The sequence below is a fragment of the Apis laboriosa genome, unplaced genomic scaffold (assembly GCF_014066325.1).
Source record: "Apis laboriosa isolate Shangri-la unplaced genomic scaffold, ASM1406632v1 scaffold43_cov150, whole genome shotgun sequence".
NCBI classification, from domain to species: Eukaryota; Metazoa; Arthropoda; class Insecta; order Hymenoptera; family Apidae; genus Apis; species Apis laboriosa.
Genome location: NW_025223292.1, coordinates 801,955 through 820,588, shown reverse-complemented (window position 1 = coordinate 820,588; position 18,634 = coordinate 801,955). Strand labels below are relative to the sequence as shown.

The following is an 18,634-nucleotide window of genomic DNA, read 5'->3' as shown; positions in this document are numbered from 1 at the left end:
CATTTTTATATATTTTAAAATGATAATAATGAATAAATTATGATTATTAATGTTGAAAATATTTATAGATTGGAAAATTTTTACTATTTAATAAAAAATTCGGTTTATTTATTTTATATTTTAAAATAAAATATACGAAAATATTAAATATTAAAAATTTAATTTTATGATAATTTTATTATTACAGGATATATTTATATTAATTATTTATATTTATATTATTTAAATTAGAATTATTAATCTTTTTTATATGTCTTCTAATAAATTATTATATTATATAAATTATTTTATAATATCATAATATTTCATTTTAAAATTGAGTTAATTTATTGCATATAAAATAAATAATATGAAGTATACTATAAAAATATTTTTTGAATACCTTTAATCCTTTGATTATTTAAAAACAATTATATAAATTCAGAGCTATTTATGATATAAATTTTATAGCTAAGCAAAAACATATATAGATATAATTATTAATAATAATCAAAATCTAAAAATTAAAATTAAGAAATCAAAAATTAAAAAATTTTAAGAAATACAAATGCTATAATATTCATTTTATATATTATTTTTTTTATAAAAGTTTAGGTTGCCGTTTTAAAGTCGAAATATCTAAAATCTTACTGGGACAAGTTGTTCTAGGTGTTTGGTTAAATGGAAAATGTTGTAATGTTTTCACATTACTTTTTGAATCTGAAATTTTTAAATCAACCTTTGGAGATCCATCATCTTTACCAATATCTGAAGAATAAGATAAAAATTTATTATTTCTTATTATTCTATTTTATTAATTCAATTTAATTAAAATTATAATATTATAAAAAATTTTTATTTTTTTTACCTTCTACTTGAATATTATTTTTTCCTGGAAGCAGTTGATATCTTTCTAAATAACGCATTGTGGCAAAAGACATGTTTGTACCTTGAACATTGCTAACCATGAGATGCTGAAGAGATGAACTTTGTCTTTGTACTGCTAATTCAGCAAGTTGTTCATCAGTTAGATATTTTAAAGCTAATGCTTTCATATGCATACTTGTATTTGTTTCATTTACAGCATTTGTAGTTTGTGTCATATTTGTTTGGTAATCCAAACGCGGATAGAATGATAAATCAAATGCTTTCCTTTTAAATAAATTACTAAAATTATTTATCATTCATAGAGCAAACTTAATTAAATCAAATATGTAAATTAAAATTATAAAGGACATTCATCAATAAAAGATCATAAAAGTATTTCATATGAAATATAAAAATTGTTTGATCAAAATTTTGATGATTATTTGAAGATCACTTAAAATTTTTTTAAGTGTCATGTTTTCGTTTCGATATAACAAAAAAATAAATTTATTATTTTTTTAAATAGCATTTCTATAAAGTGATTTTCTATATTTTTATAAAAAATTTTTATAAAATCTTTAAAATTTTGATTAAATTATTTTTAGATATTAAGTTCTATAATCTAAAATCTTATTATATTTTTTTCAATTTTTCATTATTATATTCTAAATAAAACATAATAGAAAAACATTTTTTTAAAAATTATTGTTTTTTTTTGTAGTATCGATCATTTAATAAATATATTTCAAATAATTATTAATAGATACTAATAAATTTTGTACTCACATTATAGATTTAATTATTAAAATAATTTTAGTCTATTTTGTATAAAATTAAAAAAAAATATAAAGTAAAAAAAAAAATTAAGTAAAATAAATTAAGTAAAAAATTACTTAAATTAAATTATATTATATATTATATTAATAAAATATAAATAAACAATTTTCTTAATGTATGAATTTTTAAAAAATTTTTAAAACATACTTGTTGCTATTGTTTGATTCCTTAACTTCTGAATTTTCATGTAAACTAATTCCAAGCTTTTTGAGTTGTTCTAATGTAGCTACTTTTACAGTATCTAATACTGTTTTATTTTCAATTTCATCTCGTTCATTTTGATTTATTTTTGTTTGTTTTTGTTGTTGATTATCTATAATACAAGAATTTTGCAATAATTGATTTACTCGTCCAATAACATTATTGTAAAATGTCCAGCCCACTTTTGAACTATGTTTAACATGTTCGCTATCATCATCACTAGAATACTCATTCATTTCAACATGAATGCTAGGTTCTGGAGTAGGTGGTCTTTCATTTATTTTCAAATCATCACCATTTAAAATCAAACTATCTTCAATATTATTGATTTGTTTAAATCTAGAAATTTGTCCTTCTTTTTGATAATCATTATAATAAATAGATTTATTTACAAAGTTACTTGTTTGTATAGATTCATTATCTTGTATATTTTGTTTTTTATTTTGATCCATATTAGTAAGAATATTTTCTTTAAACTTTCTATTTTTTTGAATATGATTTTCAGCATTTCTTTGTATCATTGATGTTTTTATAGTTTTATAATCTGTTACTTCCTCTGTAGAATTTTTTAAATGTTTTTTTATTTTATTTTCAGTTTCATTTAATTTTGTTGTTATATCTTTAGACAATTTTGGAGATTCAGATTTATGAATATGTGTTTCTCTTCGTACATCTACATATGCTTGTTTTTCTAAATCTTTTGTAGAAGTACTTGCATTTAAGTTACTGCTTTGTTGTTGACTAGATGACATATAACTTTCTGAATCTTCAACTATATTTTCTAATTGTGCACTAGGTATTCGAGTAAAAGAATTCTTATATCTTCTTAATGATTCATTGGTATCAAGACAAACATTATTACACATTTTAAAATTTTCTTGTTGGCTATCTTTTTTTTCATAATTTTCAATATCCATTGTAAAAGGATTATTTTGTACAGTAAATTCAAAACTTGTCATTACACCAATTGAAACTTTTTTTTCCATAAATGTTTTTTTCGATTGTGTATCTGTTAATATCAATTCATTTTGATTTATATTTTCATCTTCATTATAATTATCTTTTCTTTTATCTTTAAGAGGTTCTTTTTGATATATATTTTTTTTCGTATTTTCTGGTACATAATTAGAAACATCTAAAATATTATTAGAATTCGCATATAATTGATCATGTTCTTGTGATTGAAATGAACAAGAACATTTTTTCTTTTCTTTTAAATTTTCTTCTTGCATTTTCAATAATCTATCTATTTGTATCTGTAAAGATTTAATTTGTTCATTTTGATTATTTATAATCTGTAATAAATTCTTTACTGTTTCTTGATTATCTGTATTGTGAATAGAATATGGATGAAGTTGAGGAAATGAATATGAATTCATATTAAAATAAGGATATTGTCCTAAATAATGTGGTAATTGAAATTCACTTTGTTGCAATTTATTTGGATTAATAGATAAATTTTGTATATTTGATTCAGAAACTGAATCATTATATGGTATTTTCTGTTTAGAATTATTAGTTGTCAGCTTTCTTTTGTGTAATGATGGAGAATATTCATTTTCATTAATAATATAATTGTCAGCATTAATGTCAGATTTATTAATATGTGACATAGCAGACAAAGAATCTACTCTTTTTTCATTATAATCTGTATCTTGTTTTCTTTCTGTATGAGTTACATTATTCTCAGATATTTCATAATTATATTTATGAAAACAATCATCATTTTTTCTATTTATTTCTTTGCTTTGTGAAGAATTATAAATATCTGTTCTCAAAGTGTCATTTTTTTCTTTAGATTTATTTGAAGTATTTATAGTGTTATCCTCTACTAAATAAGAATGTATGATATAATTCTGTTTAGATTGTTCTTTATGAGGAATTGTACAAGAAGATGGATGTTTCCATGAATAATTTTGTTCTTTCCAAGCTGCATATGATCCATTAACATTTAATGAAGAAGAACCATTATTTTTACATATTAAACTCTTAGGTTTTATGGATGGTGAGTGGAAATTTGTATTTTCTGTACTCTTAAAACTCAAAGGTTTATCAAATATTAAAGAAACTTCAGGAACTGATGGCACCGTAAAACACTAAAATATTATAAAATATTAAATATATTATAAAATATTAAATATAATATTATTAAAAACATAAGTTATGTTATAAGTTTAATGTTAAAACTCATTATATATATAATCAATTTTTTAATTAAAATATATTATTTTTCAGATATCTTTCTAAATTTTAAATAAATAAAAATTTTAACAAAATTTATTATCAACAAATTTATTATATTCATTAATATTTATTCTTTATTAATAGTTATAGTAATTAAACTTTTATTTTATTTTTTATGAAATATTTATTAAATATAGACAAAATAAATATATAATAATTTTATTTTAAATTTATCAATTATTATAAAAGACTTAAAAAGATAATTTGTTAATAATTACTTAGAAAAAAACTTACATCAAGTTTAGATGCAGGTTTTGGTGTAAGTCTTGGTTCCAATTCATCTTCATCATAACAAAACATATTTTAATCTAAACTAATAATTATAATTTATATACATTTACTTTTACAAAATTTTTATATATAAATAATATTTTTAAAAAAATGTTATCTTATAATTAAAATTTCAAATTTTCAGTAACAATTTTATGAATTATTTATATTATTTTAATATATATTATTTCTTATAATAATATTTTATTTAAAATACTTCCATTCTACTGGAAACTCATTTCAAACAAATTGTATAATAAATGATTCGAAACAAAAGTATAGCCAACATAACATACATAATAAATTCTAGTGAACAAAATATTTCAGTAAGTATCTTTTAAATACCTTTAGTAAATATTTATAAAAAATATATGCAATATTCATTATTCTTTAAATTTTTTAAACAATAAATACAAAATTTTCTTTTAATATTTCAATTAAAAATAATATTATTAGATATTAGATTATTAATATTTAAATTTTTTTTATGTAAATTCTAATATAAACAATAAAATATAATATATAATATATTAGAATTTATTCTTTATTGTTTATAGAATATTTATTATTATATAATATTATTATATATTATATATAATATATATATTTTATAAATATATTTGTATTATATATTTATATATTTCACATTTATAATTAATTATTTTTGCGTAATTAAATTGAATTTAAAATTTAAAGAGATTTTTATGAATTTTTATGAAATATTAATAATCATAAATAAGAAATTGATATATTTTCCTGTAATAAAAAATATATAATTTTTTATTTATGGATAATTTACTATTTGCATATATTTAGATTATCGAAAAATTTGAAATGCAATCTAATGAATACAATCTAATATGTTATAATCTATATAAATATATGGATATTGGAATTTATATTGGAATTTAAGAAAAGAAAGTTTTTTTATTTCTGACAATATTATTATTTTTGATGATTGAATTGAATGTAATTTTCATCGATCTAAATTATAAAAAATTTTTCTGATTTTTTATACAATCAATAATTTAGTATATGAGAGATAAAATTCTATAAAATGATAGATCTATTATATATTTTATTTGTGATTATAGTTTCTTTGAAAGAAGTATTTCTTCTCTTCTCTTTTGTCTCTGTTTTATCAAGTGAGAATTAATTGGATATATGTGTATCAGTATATATAGGATGATATTGATATATTGCACGGTGCACTACATTGGCAAATGACTGAAATTTTACCATTTAATATTAGACAAGATATAATAAAACAACTTTCTGATAAAATATATTTATCATTATTAATTAAGAAAAGAACGATTTCAAGAATGCTTCACAAACACTATAGGAATACATATCAAGATCATTAGTGTGGCGTGGTATTCTAAATCTATGTCAGAGAGTTGTTTGACCTGTGATATCTTAGAATTTAGATATCGTCAATTCTGAAATTTATATCTGATATGTATCGAAGTTCAGCGAAATTTTATTTGTTATAGGTAATTATTATATTATTTAATGTCAAATTACACAGTAGTAATGTGTACTATAATGAATTAATGACATATGTCTTATACGTGATATGGACTGTGATACTTTAATAAATTGTGAAATAAACAGATTAATCCTTCAATTTAAAATGCAAATAATATAGAAACAACTAATCATAAATATTATAGGTGGGCAGATTTTTTATATTTATGTTCCACAAATATTTTGCACAATTCATTCATTGCAATTTCATTTTAATCTTAATAGAGATATTTTATTATTCATTACTAAACATTGATCCTTGATATTGAACAAATATATATTATATATTTATATAACAATTATATTTTTATGTTTATTAGGTTATCATACTTTATCATACATATTGTATTTTAATCTCTTAAAAAACAAAAGAAATTTATAATGTTCCTATTTTATACAATATATATTGTATTGTCAAAAAAAAAATTATATCAACTGGAAGCCTAGTTATTCATAATATAAGGTTTGTAAAAAAATATAAAAAAATATAAGTTTAATAAAATATGAAAATTTATAAAATATTTTATATTTAATTATATTTGTTATTTATATTTAACTATTTATGTTATGAATTTTTAGATCTTTTCTCTTGTTATGGTGGCTGTGCAATTATTTAATCATTGGAATTTAATTAATCTTGAAATAAATATTTTTTTTTGGATGAAAATATTAATGAGATATTTGTAAAAGTATATCATATAATCAGAGATGGCAATAATTTATTTTTGTGCTTATATCCTTAATATTTGATAATCATCATAATGGTAAATACATATTTTAATTTAATTATATTTCTATATTAATAAGTTAAATATAATAATTTAATTTATAATAAGATTAAAAAATGTTCAATATAAAATAAATAAAATTTTAGTATTTTTTTTAAATGTTTCTTTTTTAAGTAAATAAAAGAAGTAAAAGTAAATAAAAAAATAAAAAAAGAGTTAAATAATAAAAGAAAAATATTTATATTATTGATATTATTGATATTTAAAATTAACTAAGATTTAATTATTATATTTAGGATATATCATGACATGATTTTTTTGGATATTATAATTAATAAAAAGTCTCTTTTCTTGAAGCAACAAATAAAATAGAAAGATGGATAGTTCAGAATATGAGACTGTACGAAATATGACACTTTTATTTTTTCTGGAACTTCTTGTGGATAAAGGTGGTCCACGTACTTTACATGATTTAAGTTGTCAATTTGGAGCTAAAGGATTTACAAAAGAAATGCGTCAAATAGCTGGTGGATCACAAAGTGGCCTTAAAAAGTTTTTAGCTCAATACCCAATGCTTTTTATTATTAATGGTGATTATGTATCAGTAAATACTTTTCAACAAATTGTAGAAGAAGAAAATGGATGTAAATTAGGTGGTAAACGTGATTATGCTCGAGAGGCTGTAGAATATTTTACAAATAAATTAATGCAGTATGGAATTGGTACAGAAGTACCAATAAAGAGTCTTTTAGGACATCGATCCCAAGCTTCTCCAGAAGTTAGACATATTTCTGGTCAACATTATAAAGAATTTAGAGATTTTCTTTTAAAATATCCTGATGCTTTTGTAGTTACTGAAGATAATGTAATGTTAAAGCAATATGAAGGCATGAAAGCAGAACCTTTTGTAGAATTAGAACCAGATATACCTATAGATCCAGAAATTACTGCAAAATTATTAGATTTTCTTTGTGAATGTATTGAACAAAAGGGTCCAATTCTTGTAGATCAAATGTTTAATATAGTTAATGATAAATTTTCATACGAAAATTGGACTTCAATATTTAAAACACCACAGGATTTGTGTACATTTGTCAAAATGTTCCCAGATGCATTTCATGTTCAAAGTAATTTAGTAACATTAATTGGAAGGCCTAAGTCTTCTACCATAGAAGGAAAAGCAAAAACAAGATTTACAAATTCTTCGAGAAGTCAAAATAGTACTGCAAGTCAAACAAATTTAAATCAAATTATTCAACCAAGCAATACTCAAGCATCTCAACAAATAATTAATTCAGAATCTACTAATATCAATATTACAAGCCAAATTAATAATATACAAAATTCTCATTTCCCATCAATTGAAAGTAATAGTACTTCTCCAATAAGTTTACAACAACAAACTTTAAAACAAAGAATAAATACACTTGTAATGAAGACTTTGGCAGATAATACAGAAAAGGATAGGAATTTACAAACTATGCAAATGGGAGATGCTTGGAAATTAAAGGTATTGCAACAGACAAGAGTAATAGTAAATCCAAGAGAAAGTCTTCAAATCATAGAAGATATAATAAATCCTCGTAAACCTTCTCCTGATGGTAAAATTGTTGTTTCATTTGATTGTGAAGGAATAAATTTAGGAGTTAAAGGACAATTGACACTTGTACAAATAGGAACTATGTCTGGTCAAGCATATGTATTTGATTTATTTGCTTGTCCTAATCTTGTACAAGCTGGAGGCCTTCAAAAACTTCTAGAACATAAAGATGTTATTAAAGTAAGGAATAATATTCAATAATATTCATGTAAATTTTGTATCATTTATATTTTATAAATTTGTTTATATTTTAGTAATTTTATTTTAATTATTTTAGGTAATTCATGATTGTAGAAATGACAGTGTCAATTTGTACAGACAATTTAAGATTATGTTGAATAATGTTTTTGATACACAGGTATTTGAATTATAATCATTAAAATTTCTCAAAAAAATTTTGAAACATAAAATAATAAAAATATGATTGAAAGATAAATTATGTTTCTATTTGTAGGCAGCTCATGCTGTATTGCAGTTTCAAGAAACTGGTAAACCTGTATATAAAGTTAAAAATGTTAATTTGAATACACTATGTGATCATTATGGTGCTCCAAGTAATCCATTAAAAGAACAATTGAAAAATATCTATCGTAATAATCAAAGATATTGGTGTAGGCGTCCATTAACACGAGATATGCTCATTTATGCTAGTAGTGATGTTTTGAGTTTAGTTCCACAAATATATATTTCCATGTCTAGGTATATTGTTTAATCATGCTTTATTTATTGAATGATTTTTTCAAATACATATTAGTAAAATAATAGTTATTTTTTACAATTTTACAATTTATTTTAAATAGTAGAATAATTAAATTTTTCATTAAAGATATTTAAAATTGATTCAACAAATGAATAAAAAAAAATTTCATTAATTTTTAATTATATATACATAATTTTATCATATTTTCATCTAATTTTTTAATATTCTAAAAAAAAATATATAAAAATGGATATTTTTTGTTAATTATAATTTTTTGATTTTAATATTATTAGACTCATAAAACCAGAAGTACAAGTTCTTTTTAATGAGCTGTGTGAGGAACAAATTCAATTACATATCAAACCTGCAGAAGTAAAAGCACGAAAGAAGCAACGAAAAGTGGAAACAGAAGTCGCAGATTTAAAAAAAAGAATGGAAGAAGCAACCACCAAAAATATTGTTTTAAGTAATCGTGAAATACGTCTTTTGCGTTATCTTGATCTTACTGAGGATGAAAAAGAGAAATTGAAAGGCAGTTACAAAGTTGCAAGAAAATTAGAAAAACTTGAAAATATGGGTCAAGATAAAGGAGAAAGTAGTGATGATGATGATGAAGATAAAATTGAAGATTCAGAATATCATAGTATGGAAAGTTATACTTCTGAAAATTCACATTCAGGTATAAATTTTTTTATTATTAATAATTTAATTTAATGTTAATATTTAATTAGTTTGGTTTCACGATTATTATTATATATATTATTATTTATATTTTATATATTATTATTTATATTTATTTATATTATATATTTATATTTATAGGTGGTATATTGTCACCAAGAAATTCTGATACACCAAGTCTTACAGAATCAATGCAAATGGTAGATGAAATTCTATCTGATGGACGAATGGATAGATTTGAAAAGATCGAAAAATTAGAAGCTATTCTTTCAGCTGTTACTGGTTCTGCAACTGATCAATTTTCCTCAAGCAGTGCAGATGTATCTCCAGCAAAATGTGTATGTTCGTGTCAAGATAAAAATAAAAGTCCACGATCAGATCGTAATACTCTGAATAGTGTGGCTTGCCAAACATATAGTACAGGTGATATAGTAATTACCAAAATATTTCTCACAGAAGAAGAAAAAGAACGTATAGATTTACTGAATTCGCCAAAAAAGTAGTATGTTTTAGTTATTGTGAAAGTGTTAAGAAAGGAAGTTGCCATTATTAGATTTTTACGAAAAAGAGAAATTAAAAAGAATTAGTTGAAAATTGATTTATTTTATAGTTTAAAAAATTGTATCTATTGAACTGTAATCAGTTTTTTTTCCAAATCTGATTCTGTAGTAATCAGAATTTAGGAAAAATTTGTTTTAATGAAAAAAAATTTAATATTGTAAAATATTTTTTTAGATGATTATCTTTCTTTACAAGAATATAAGAAAGAAAAATCAAATTATGTATTTACTAACAAAAATTTGATAAAAAATTTTTTTGAATAATTTATGTTGCTCCTCAGGATTAAAATACTAATATTGTTCCTCTATATATAAAAAATATAAACATTTAAATATTTTAACGATACTTTAAAAAAAATTTATTAATTTTTTAATAAATACAATTTATGTCATCATAAAGAAATATGGAATTATGTAGAAAAATTTAATTTTTTATGTAAAAATAAAGTGCTGCATTAAAATCACTGTCTAACATAATGAATATTTCTCATAGATATATATTTAATATTTAATATTTTCAGTTTTATTGAAAAATATTTTTGATAGTATTCATTTTTAAAATAAAAATATATGCAAAAATAAGCATAAATATGTATAATAATCATATTTTGATATGTTTAATTTTTTTGAAATTATATTTGTGCCAAATCCTAATATATCATTTATAATTTTATAGAAAAAAAAATTTATTTTGTTTTTTAACTAATAATAAATAGGATTTAAAAAATCTTCTTTATCATAAAAAATTAACAATAATTATAAAAAATTAATTGCGACAATCGCAAAAAGAACGAACAAATGTGATAATGTTAAGATTCAATAAGTTAGTTCAGTAGTTTAATGCAATACTTTTCAAAACTTTTATTTTATATTATAGAATTTTTATTTAACTTTTATTTGTATATTGGTCTATTTTTTAATTTTAAATCCTTATATTTAGAGTTTTATTATCTTCATAAAATGCAAATAATATGCAATTGTTTTAGAAATGCTTGTTTAAAAGTACTATGAAATATGCAACCATGAAATTTTTTTCATTGAAATATTTAGATGATGACAATTTTACAATATGAATAGTTAGTTCTTTATAAATAGAAAACTATATGAATTTTATGAGACAGGCTATAATTATTTTCTTTATTATCGTGAAATGATTTTAAATAGTTTTTTATTTTATAATATACTCTTTAATAAAAATGCCTGTTAACATTATATTTATAATTATATACTGATGTAACATTTTGTTCTTTTTTAAAATATAACATTGATCGATAATTATTAACAGTAATAATTAGATCAATAATAATTAATTCAGTTGCCTTATTTTTATTAATGCATTTAAGTTATTTTAACTAAAAACATTTTAAATCTAAAAAACTATTTTATCTAAAATAATAAATATTGTTGTTATTAACAATGATTAATTTATTACATTAAAAATTGAAAAATGTGCATAATAAATTTTATGGAATAAATTAAAGTGTTTCTTTACATGAAATGAATTATAAGTAAAAAATATTCCTGCATTTCATTCTTTATAATCTTTTAATTTAATGAAAAGATAATTGTTTTAAATAATAATTTAAAACAATGTATAGATTATTATTTTGCTTAACTGAAATAATATAGTTATATTTGTTTTCTTATATACAGTCTATTATCTAAATAATTTTTATAATAATATTTAATTATCTTTTTAGATTGTAAATATTAAATTAATATTAAATAAGATTTATCTCACATATCTTATTATTATTTAAATATAATAAAAAAATAGATCTAGGTTATACATTTTAATATTTTTACCTATGAAATTTATTATATTTTCATATTTTTTTTTAATCAATTTTGCATTAACATGCAAAGTTTTCAAATTAGTTTTTATTAATTTAAGCATATCTTTTGAAATGAATCATAAATCTTTCTGTAAAATAATTATTAATATTCATATAATAATCTCTAAAAATGTGCATAATTAAAAACTTAATTTATATTCGATTTATATTTGATTTGAGAAATTATATGTATAATTGTTATAATATTTTTATATATTTCATTGTTTTTTGCATAATATAAAAAATATCTTACATGTATGATTTATTACACGATTTATTATAATGATACAAAAAGATATAACAAATTTGAATGATAAAAATATAATTTTTTTTTGGAAATTCTTTTTTTTTACAAATTAATGTTTGAATTATATATATAATACTTATAGTATTATATATTATTGTATAATATTTTATTCAATTCAATAAGATAACATTTGATCTTTAAGACCCCCACGAATTATAAAATATTTTGATTGTTATTTTGTATATATATTATATCTTATAATACTATATAAGAATGTATTTATATGTAGTTGTCTACATATATGCAGTATGAATTATGGACTGTTGGAAATTACTTCGGAATTTGAAGCCACACACTTGTTGAATCTCTTCTATAGTGCGTACGAAAGCCTGTATTGGGTATAAAATTATTTTGATTGAAATTTATTTTTTTTTAGAATAATATTTTTTTTTAGAAGAAATATCATGTCTAGTGGAAATTTAGGTGAGTTAAATTCATAATTAATTTTCTAATGTTTTTAAATATTAAGTGTTTAATATATTATTTATTAATTATATGATACATTATTTATTATATCATAATTATTATTATTATTTTATTTATAAATATATTGTTATACTATAATTATATTATTATAATTATTATGACTCTATTTATAAAAATATTATTTTTAATATTATAATATTCTTTTTATTTAATAAAATTTCATAAATAAAAAATATAATAATATTTATTCTATTTATTTTATAATATTTTATTTTTTATATAATTTATTATATAATTATCTTATTTTATTTTACATTTGTAGCATTATTAAGTGTCTCTGATAAAACAAATCTTTTACCATTTGCTAAGAAGTTGCATGAACTAGGTTTGATATTAGTTGCTTCTGGTGGAACAGCAAAATCTTTGAGAAATGCTGATCTTCCAGTAAAAGATATTTCTAATATTACTGGTGCTCCTGAAATGCTTAATGGAAGAGTTAAAACTCTTCATCCTGCTGTTCATGCCGGTATGAATGAATTTATATATTTAAATTTATTTTTAATATTATTTATTTTATTATTATATTTTTATATTATTATTATTTATATTATTATTATTATATTTATATTTTATATTTTATTATTATATTTATTATTATTATTATTATTAATATTACATAGATAATATTATATAAGAATTTTTTTTATTTTATAGGTATATTAGCTAGATTCACAGAGTCAGATCAGCAAGAACTTCATAAACAAAATTATGAATTTATTCAACTTGTGGTATGTAATTTATATCCATTTGTAAATACAGTTACAAAACTAGAAGTAAAAATTGAAGATGCAATAGAAAACATAGATATTGGTGGAGTAACTTTATTACGAGCTGCTGCTAAAAATCATAATAGAGTAACAGTTATTTGTGATCCTAATGATTATGAAAAAGTTGGAAAAGAAATGCAATCTTCTATTAATAAAGATACTTCTTTAGAAACTAGGTATTTATATTTATATATATATATTTTATTAAAATAAATTTTAATAGAGAAAGTAATTTATTTTATATTTTTAATAATTTCTCTCATATTTTTAGACAATTATTAGCACTTAAAGCATTTACCCATACAGCAGAATATGATAATGCAATCTCAGATTATTTCCGTAAACAATATAGTAATGAAGTTTCTCAATTGACATTGAGATATGGAATGAATCCACATCAAAAACCTGCACAAATTTTTACAACTTTAGATAAATTACCATTAACAATAGTAAATGGTTCCCCAGGTTTTATTAATCTTTGTGATGCATTAAATGGTTATCAATTAGTAAAAGAATTGAAAGTAGCTCTAAATTTACCAGCTGCAACATCTTTTAAGCATGTTAGTCCAGCTGGAGCAGCAGTTGCTGTACCATTAAACATAGTACAAGCAAAATTATGTCAAGTAGATGACTTATTAGACCAGCTTACACCACTAGCAACTGCTTATGCGCGTGCACGAGGAGCCGATAGAATGTCTAGTTTTGGAGATTTTATAGCATTATCAGATACATGTGATGAAGTTACTGCTAAAATTATATCTAGGTAATATATGTTATAATCAAAAAATGAAATGAACAAATTATTTATATTTGTATATTTATAAAAAATTTTAGAGAGGTTTCTGATGGCATTATTGCACCTGATTATTCAGAAAATGCGCTCAAAATTTTAAAAAAGAAAAAAAATGGTGCATATTGTATACTTCAAATTGATCCAAATTATATGCCACCTCAAATGGAACATAGAGTTTTATTTGGATTAACTATGGAACAAAAACGTAATGATGCAATTATTGATAGAAATATATTTTCTAATATAGTAACCAAAAAATACACAACCATTTCTGATTCTGCTATGAGAGATTTAATTGTAGCTACTATTACTTTAAAATATACACAAAGTAATTCAGTATGCTATGCAAAAGATGGGCAAGTAATTGGAATTGGTGCAGGGCAGCAATCAAGGATTCATTGTACAAGACTTGCTGGTGATAAAGCTGATAATTGGTATATTACATTTTCAATATTTGATATTTATTAATATTATGGAATGATATAATATAATATTATTTTCAGGTGGCTTCGACAGCATCCTAAAGTTATTAATATGAAATTTAAGAAAAATGTAAAAAGAGCAGAAATTTCAAATGCTATTGACAATTATGTAAACGGATTTATTGGAAAAGATATGGATGAAGCTTCTTGGACAGCAATGTATGAGGAAGTGCCACAGAAACTCTTAGAAAGTGAAAGAATAGAATGGATAAAAAAAGCAGACAATATTGTTCTGAGTAGTGATGCTTTTTTTCCATTTAGAGATAATGTGGATAGAGCTAAATTAGTATGTAATTTAATTATTATATCATTCATTTTTAAAATCATTAATTAAAAAATTATTTAATTACAGAGTGGTGTTAAATATATTGCAAGTCCTTCTGGTTCTGTAAATGATGAAGCAATAATACAAGCTTGTGATGAACATAAAATAGTATTAATTCATACTAATCTGAGATTGTTTCATCACTAAATGATTATATTAAATTATAATTTAATATAATAGCAATTATTTTATTATATTAAAACATTATTCATTATAAAAACTATTCTACCTATAATAAATAAAAAATAAATTAATAACAAACTTAAAAATATTATTTTTTAATTTAAAAATATTCTTAATTTAAAAATATTTATAGATGTAATAATATATTATAATAATTATAATATTAAAAAAATATATTTTATTATAAAATAAAATTACTATATGTATATATAATAAAAAATAAAATTATTAAAATAGAAAGAATGTGTTATTTGTCAATTGATTGATTTTTTTAAATTTTATTTTTTAGGAGTTTAAAACTAATTAATATACATTAATATTTATATTTTATTTATATTATATTTATATTTATATGTGATAAATAATTTAAAATGATTCATATATAAAAAAAATAATTTATATAAATAAATATATATATATATATATATATAAAATAATAAAAATAATTGATAATATAATAAAATAAGATGTAATATTGATTAAATATGCATCAATGTTTGTATTGGATTTCGTTGTGTGTTTTCTGTAGGAAAACTGATGCTGTGTTCAAACTTCGAACAATAAACAAAAGCGAATAAATTGCAAAAATGAGTAATTCAACTATTTCTGATCAATCACTCATGGATAAGTCTATGCGAAGTGTTTTCGGTAAGAAATTTTGTTTAATACTAAATTATTGTTATTAATAAATATAGCGCATAACCTTCAAATACTCATGATGTTTTTTAATAGTCGGGAATATCCCGTACGAAGCTACAGAAGAAAATTTAAAGGATATTTTTAGTGAAGTTGGACCAGTGCTTTCATTTAAGTAAGTTGATTATGCATTCCAAATATTACCAATTATTAATGAAATAATTATTTTTTATAATTATAATCTTAATTTTAATTTTTTATTTATTTATTATTTATTAAACATAAATTTTTTAAAATTTATATATTTAAAAATTAAATAAAATTTATATATTAAAAATGTAAAAAAAAATATAAGAAAATAATATATTAATATATAAAAATTTAAGATATTTATTTCTATTTAGATAAAATATTTTGTTTTAATATTAAATATTTATTTCTGTTTCAAATAGAATATATATTCATAACATTTTTTTTCTGTATTATTATTTTTTTCTACATATATATTTACAGTTAAAAGTTAATTTATCATAAATTTTTAATTGATTTAATTAGATTAGTATTTGATCGGGAAACAGGCAAACCTAAAGGATATGGCTTTTGTGAATATAAAGATCAAGAAACAGCTCTTAGTGCTATGAGAAATTTAAATGGTTATGAAATCGGTGGAAGAACATTAAGGGTTGATAATGCATGTACAGAAAAGAGTCGAATGGAAATGCAAAGTCTTTTACAAGGACAAAATACTGAAAATCCATATGGAGAAGCAGTACAATCAGATAAAGCTCCAGAAGCTATAAGTAAAGCTGTTGCATCTTTACCACCTGAGCAAATGTTTGAACTTATGAAACAAATGAAACTTTGTGTACAAAATAATCCAAATGAGGCACGTCAAATGTTGCTTCAAAATCCTCAATTAGCATATGCTTTATTACAAGCTCAGGTAGTAATGAGAATAGTGGATCCCCATACAGCAGTTAATATGTTACATAAAGCAAATCCAATCCCAGGTGTATTAACACCTTCTGATAAACCAAATGTACATTCAGTTGCACCCCGAATTGAAGAACCATGGGCACCTACACGTCCGGCAACAGTTACTAATCCTCCAGCATCTATTTTTGCTGGTAAGAATAGAATTTTAATTTTATTTATTTGAATCTAGATAAACTTTTAATATCAAAGTGGTTAAGATAAATATATTTATTTATTTTCATTTATTTTTTTCTTAAAGATTATTTTGTAATATTTACAATAATAATATATAATAATGGTATTTTATAATAGAATAAAATTTATATTAAACATAATTACTTTATAATGTAAAAAGATAATGATATTTTACAATAGGACAAGATGTTGATTTACGCACATTGGACAGACAAATGGATCCACGTTTAGCTAGAATGGATCAAGATCTAAGAGGACCACAACAAGTACAACCAACACCTGTTAGTTCATCCTCAGTTGTATCTGCCAATACCGATCCTAGAGGAATTAACACATTTAATATTTCAGACAAGTTAGTATTTCTTTCATGTTAAAAAAAAATTTTTAATTAATGTATCTTAAGAATATATTCTTTTTTACAGCACACTTCCTGTTGAAGGAGTTGAGAGGTTCTACAATTACTTTAGACAACGTAAAATCAAAATATTTAAAATATTCTAAAAGCGTGTAATTTTTTTCAGTTTCTGTCGTGATCCAAGAACAGATAGATTTGGTAGAGATCCAAGAGATCCCAGAGATCCAAGAATGCCTATTGATCCTAGAATTACAAAAGCTAATCGTAAGTTTTTCAAAGAATCTGTTTTTTTTTTGTTTTTTATAATATAATTATAAATTTAAGTACATTTAATTGATTCTTCATATTATTTATTTAATCAAATTAACTTGATAATTCGATTTTTTAGCACCAGTACCAGTTGCACCACCAGTGGTACCAAGACCTGTTGTTGCACCTACTGGTCAATCTTCAAATGTTGCTACAGCTAGTGTAGCAACTCCTGTTACTTCATTGACCACGTCAACTACATCCGCAACATCAAGACTTATGGCAGGCATGTCTCCGGCAGGAAATATACCGAGTGGAGCATCCGATCAAGAAAAGGTATTTAAAAACAAGCGATGTATAAATATCAGTCAAATTTATATAAAAATGTATAAAATTTCATATTATTCTTAGATACATAGAAAATAACTAAACATAAAAATAATTATTAATTTCATTGTAGGCGGCTTTAATAATGCAAGTATTACAATTATCGGACGAACAAATTGCTATGTTACCACCTGAACAAAGGCAAAGTATCTTATTATTAAAAGAACAGATTGCTAAAAGTGCACAACGTTAATACTTTTAGTAATTCTTTGTTTTTTATAATAATAAACATTTAAATTCTTGTAAAAATATTTTACTCTTTGTAAAAATCGTAATAGTTTAATGTATAAACTTATTTCGATATGAGCATCAAGTTTAAAAAAAAAATTGTTTTTGATATTAATAATAATATAATAAAACAGAAAATAATATCACAAGAATAAACTCAACGTAAAATTACACTGAAACTTAATAATTTTATATTAACTTATCATTATAAATATCAGAAATAAACATGTATTA

At 21.2% G+C, this 18,634-nt stretch overlaps 4 protein-coding genes across 7 annotated transcripts; 3 read left to right on the top strand and 1 right to left on the bottom strand.

Annotated features, from left to right (window-relative positions):
• Positions 1-497: 497 nt before the first annotated feature.
• Positions 498-4,474, bottom strand: LOC122716286 (protein kinase 4-like). Its single transcript, XM_043939211.1, has 4 exons — positions 4,363-4,474; positions 1,831-3,980; positions 848-1,131; positions 498-747 (listed from the first exon to the last, which is right to left on the bottom strand). Exons 1-4 carry the CDS (start codon positions 4,426-4,428, stop codon positions 581-583), a joined length of 2,667 nt encoding a protein of 888 aa, XP_043795146.1. The 5' UTR covers positions 4,429-4,474; the 3' UTR covers positions 498-580.
• A 1,109-nt stretch (positions 4,475-5,583) lies between these two features.
• Positions 5,584-10,441, top strand: LOC122716246 (egalitarian protein homolog). 3 transcript variants are annotated; one of them, XM_043939143.1, is made up of 8 exons: positions 5,584-5,894; positions 6,249-6,391; positions 6,508-6,692; positions 7,014-8,436; positions 8,534-8,614; positions 8,711-8,955; positions 9,250-9,635; positions 9,779-10,441. In XM_043939143.1, the coding sequence occupies exons 4-8, from the start codon at positions 7,033-7,035 to the stop codon at positions 10,138-10,140; spliced, it is 2,478 nt and encodes an 825-aa protein (XP_043795078.1). In that variant the 5' UTR covers positions 5,584-5,894; positions 6,249-6,391; positions 6,508-6,692; positions 7,014-7,032; the 3' UTR covers positions 10,141-10,441. The 3 variants fall into 3 exon arrangements, with proteins under 3 accessions (XP_043795078.1, XP_043795076.1, XP_043795077.1); XM_043939141.1 differs by having other exon boundaries at positions 6,953-8,436; XM_043939142.1 differs by having other exon boundaries at positions 5,584-6,074; positions 6,953-8,436.
• Positions 10,442-12,601: 2,160 nt separating this feature from the next.
• On the top strand, positions 12,602-15,453 carry LOC122716247 (bifunctional purine biosynthesis protein ATIC). Its single transcript, XM_043939144.1, has 7 exons — positions 12,602-12,762; positions 13,088-13,291; positions 13,480-13,768; positions 13,864-14,355; positions 14,427-14,819; positions 14,889-15,153; positions 15,220-15,453. Exons 1-7 carry the CDS (start codon positions 12,744-12,746, stop codon positions 15,337-15,339), a joined length of 1,782 nt encoding a protein of 593 aa, XP_043795079.1. The 5' UTR covers positions 12,602-12,743; the 3' UTR covers positions 15,340-15,453.
• A 440-nt stretch (positions 15,454-15,893) lies between these two features.
• Positions 15,894-18,531, top strand: LOC122716282 (cleavage stimulation factor subunit 2). Of its 2 annotated transcripts, XM_043939199.1 has the most exons (8): positions 15,894-16,023; positions 16,108-16,186; positions 16,567-17,138; positions 17,362-17,533; positions 17,604-17,630; positions 17,703-17,800; positions 17,925-18,121; positions 18,246-18,531. In XM_043939199.1, the coding sequence occupies exons 1-8, from the start codon at positions 15,963-15,965 to the stop codon at positions 18,363-18,365; spliced, it is 1,326 nt and encodes a 441-aa protein (XP_043795134.1). In that variant the 5' UTR covers positions 15,894-15,962; the 3' UTR covers positions 18,366-18,531. The 2 variants fall into 2 exon arrangements, with proteins under 2 accessions (XP_043795134.1, XP_043795135.1); XM_043939200.1 differs by lacking the exon at positions 17,604-17,630.
• The last annotated feature ends 103 nt before the right edge of the window (positions 18,532-18,634 follow it).

Coding starts and splice junctions, on each gene's coding strand:
- LOC122716286 (XM_043939211.1), bottom strand. CDS start 4,428: ATGTTTTGTTATGATGAAGATGAATTGGAACCAAGACTTACACCAAAA. Junction 3,981..4,362: donor AACCTGCATCTAAACTTGAT/GTAAGTTTTTTT, acceptor ATAATATTTTAG/TGTTTTACGGTGCCATCAGT. Junction 748..847: donor AAATAATATTCAAGTAGAAG/GTAAAAAAAATA, acceptor CTTATTCTTCAG/ATATTGGTAAAGATGATGGA.
- LOC122716246 (XM_043939143.1), top strand. CDS start 7,033: ATGGATAGTTCAGAATATGAGACTGTACGAAATATGACACTTTTATTT. Junction 8,615..8,710: donor ATAATGTTTTTGATACACAG/GTATTTGAATTA, acceptor TTCTATTTGTAG/GCAGCTCATGCTGTATTGCA. Junction 9,636..9,778: donor TTCTGAAAATTCACATTCAG/GTATAAATTTTT, acceptor TTATATTTATAG/GTGGTATATTGTCACCAAGA.
- LOC122716247 (XM_043939144.1), top strand. Junction 13,292..13,479: donor TCATCCTGCTGTTCATGCCG/GTATGAATGAAT, acceptor TTTATTTTATAG/GTATATTAGCTAGATTCACA. Junction 14,820..14,888: donor GGTGATAAAGCTGATAATTG/GTATATTACATT, acceptor TATTATTTTCAG/GTGGCTTCGACAGCATCCTA.
- LOC122716282 (XM_043939199.1), top strand. CDS start 15,963: ATGAGTAATTCAACTATTTCTGATCAATCACTCATGGATAAGTCTATG. Junction 17,631..17,702: donor CCTGTTGAAGGAGTTGAGAG/GTTCTACAATTA, acceptor AATTTTTTTCAG/TTTCTGTCGTGATCCAAGAA. Junction 17,801..17,924: donor TAGAATTACAAAAGCTAATC/GTAAGTTTTTCA, acceptor TCGATTTTTTAG/CACCAGTACCAGTTGCACCA.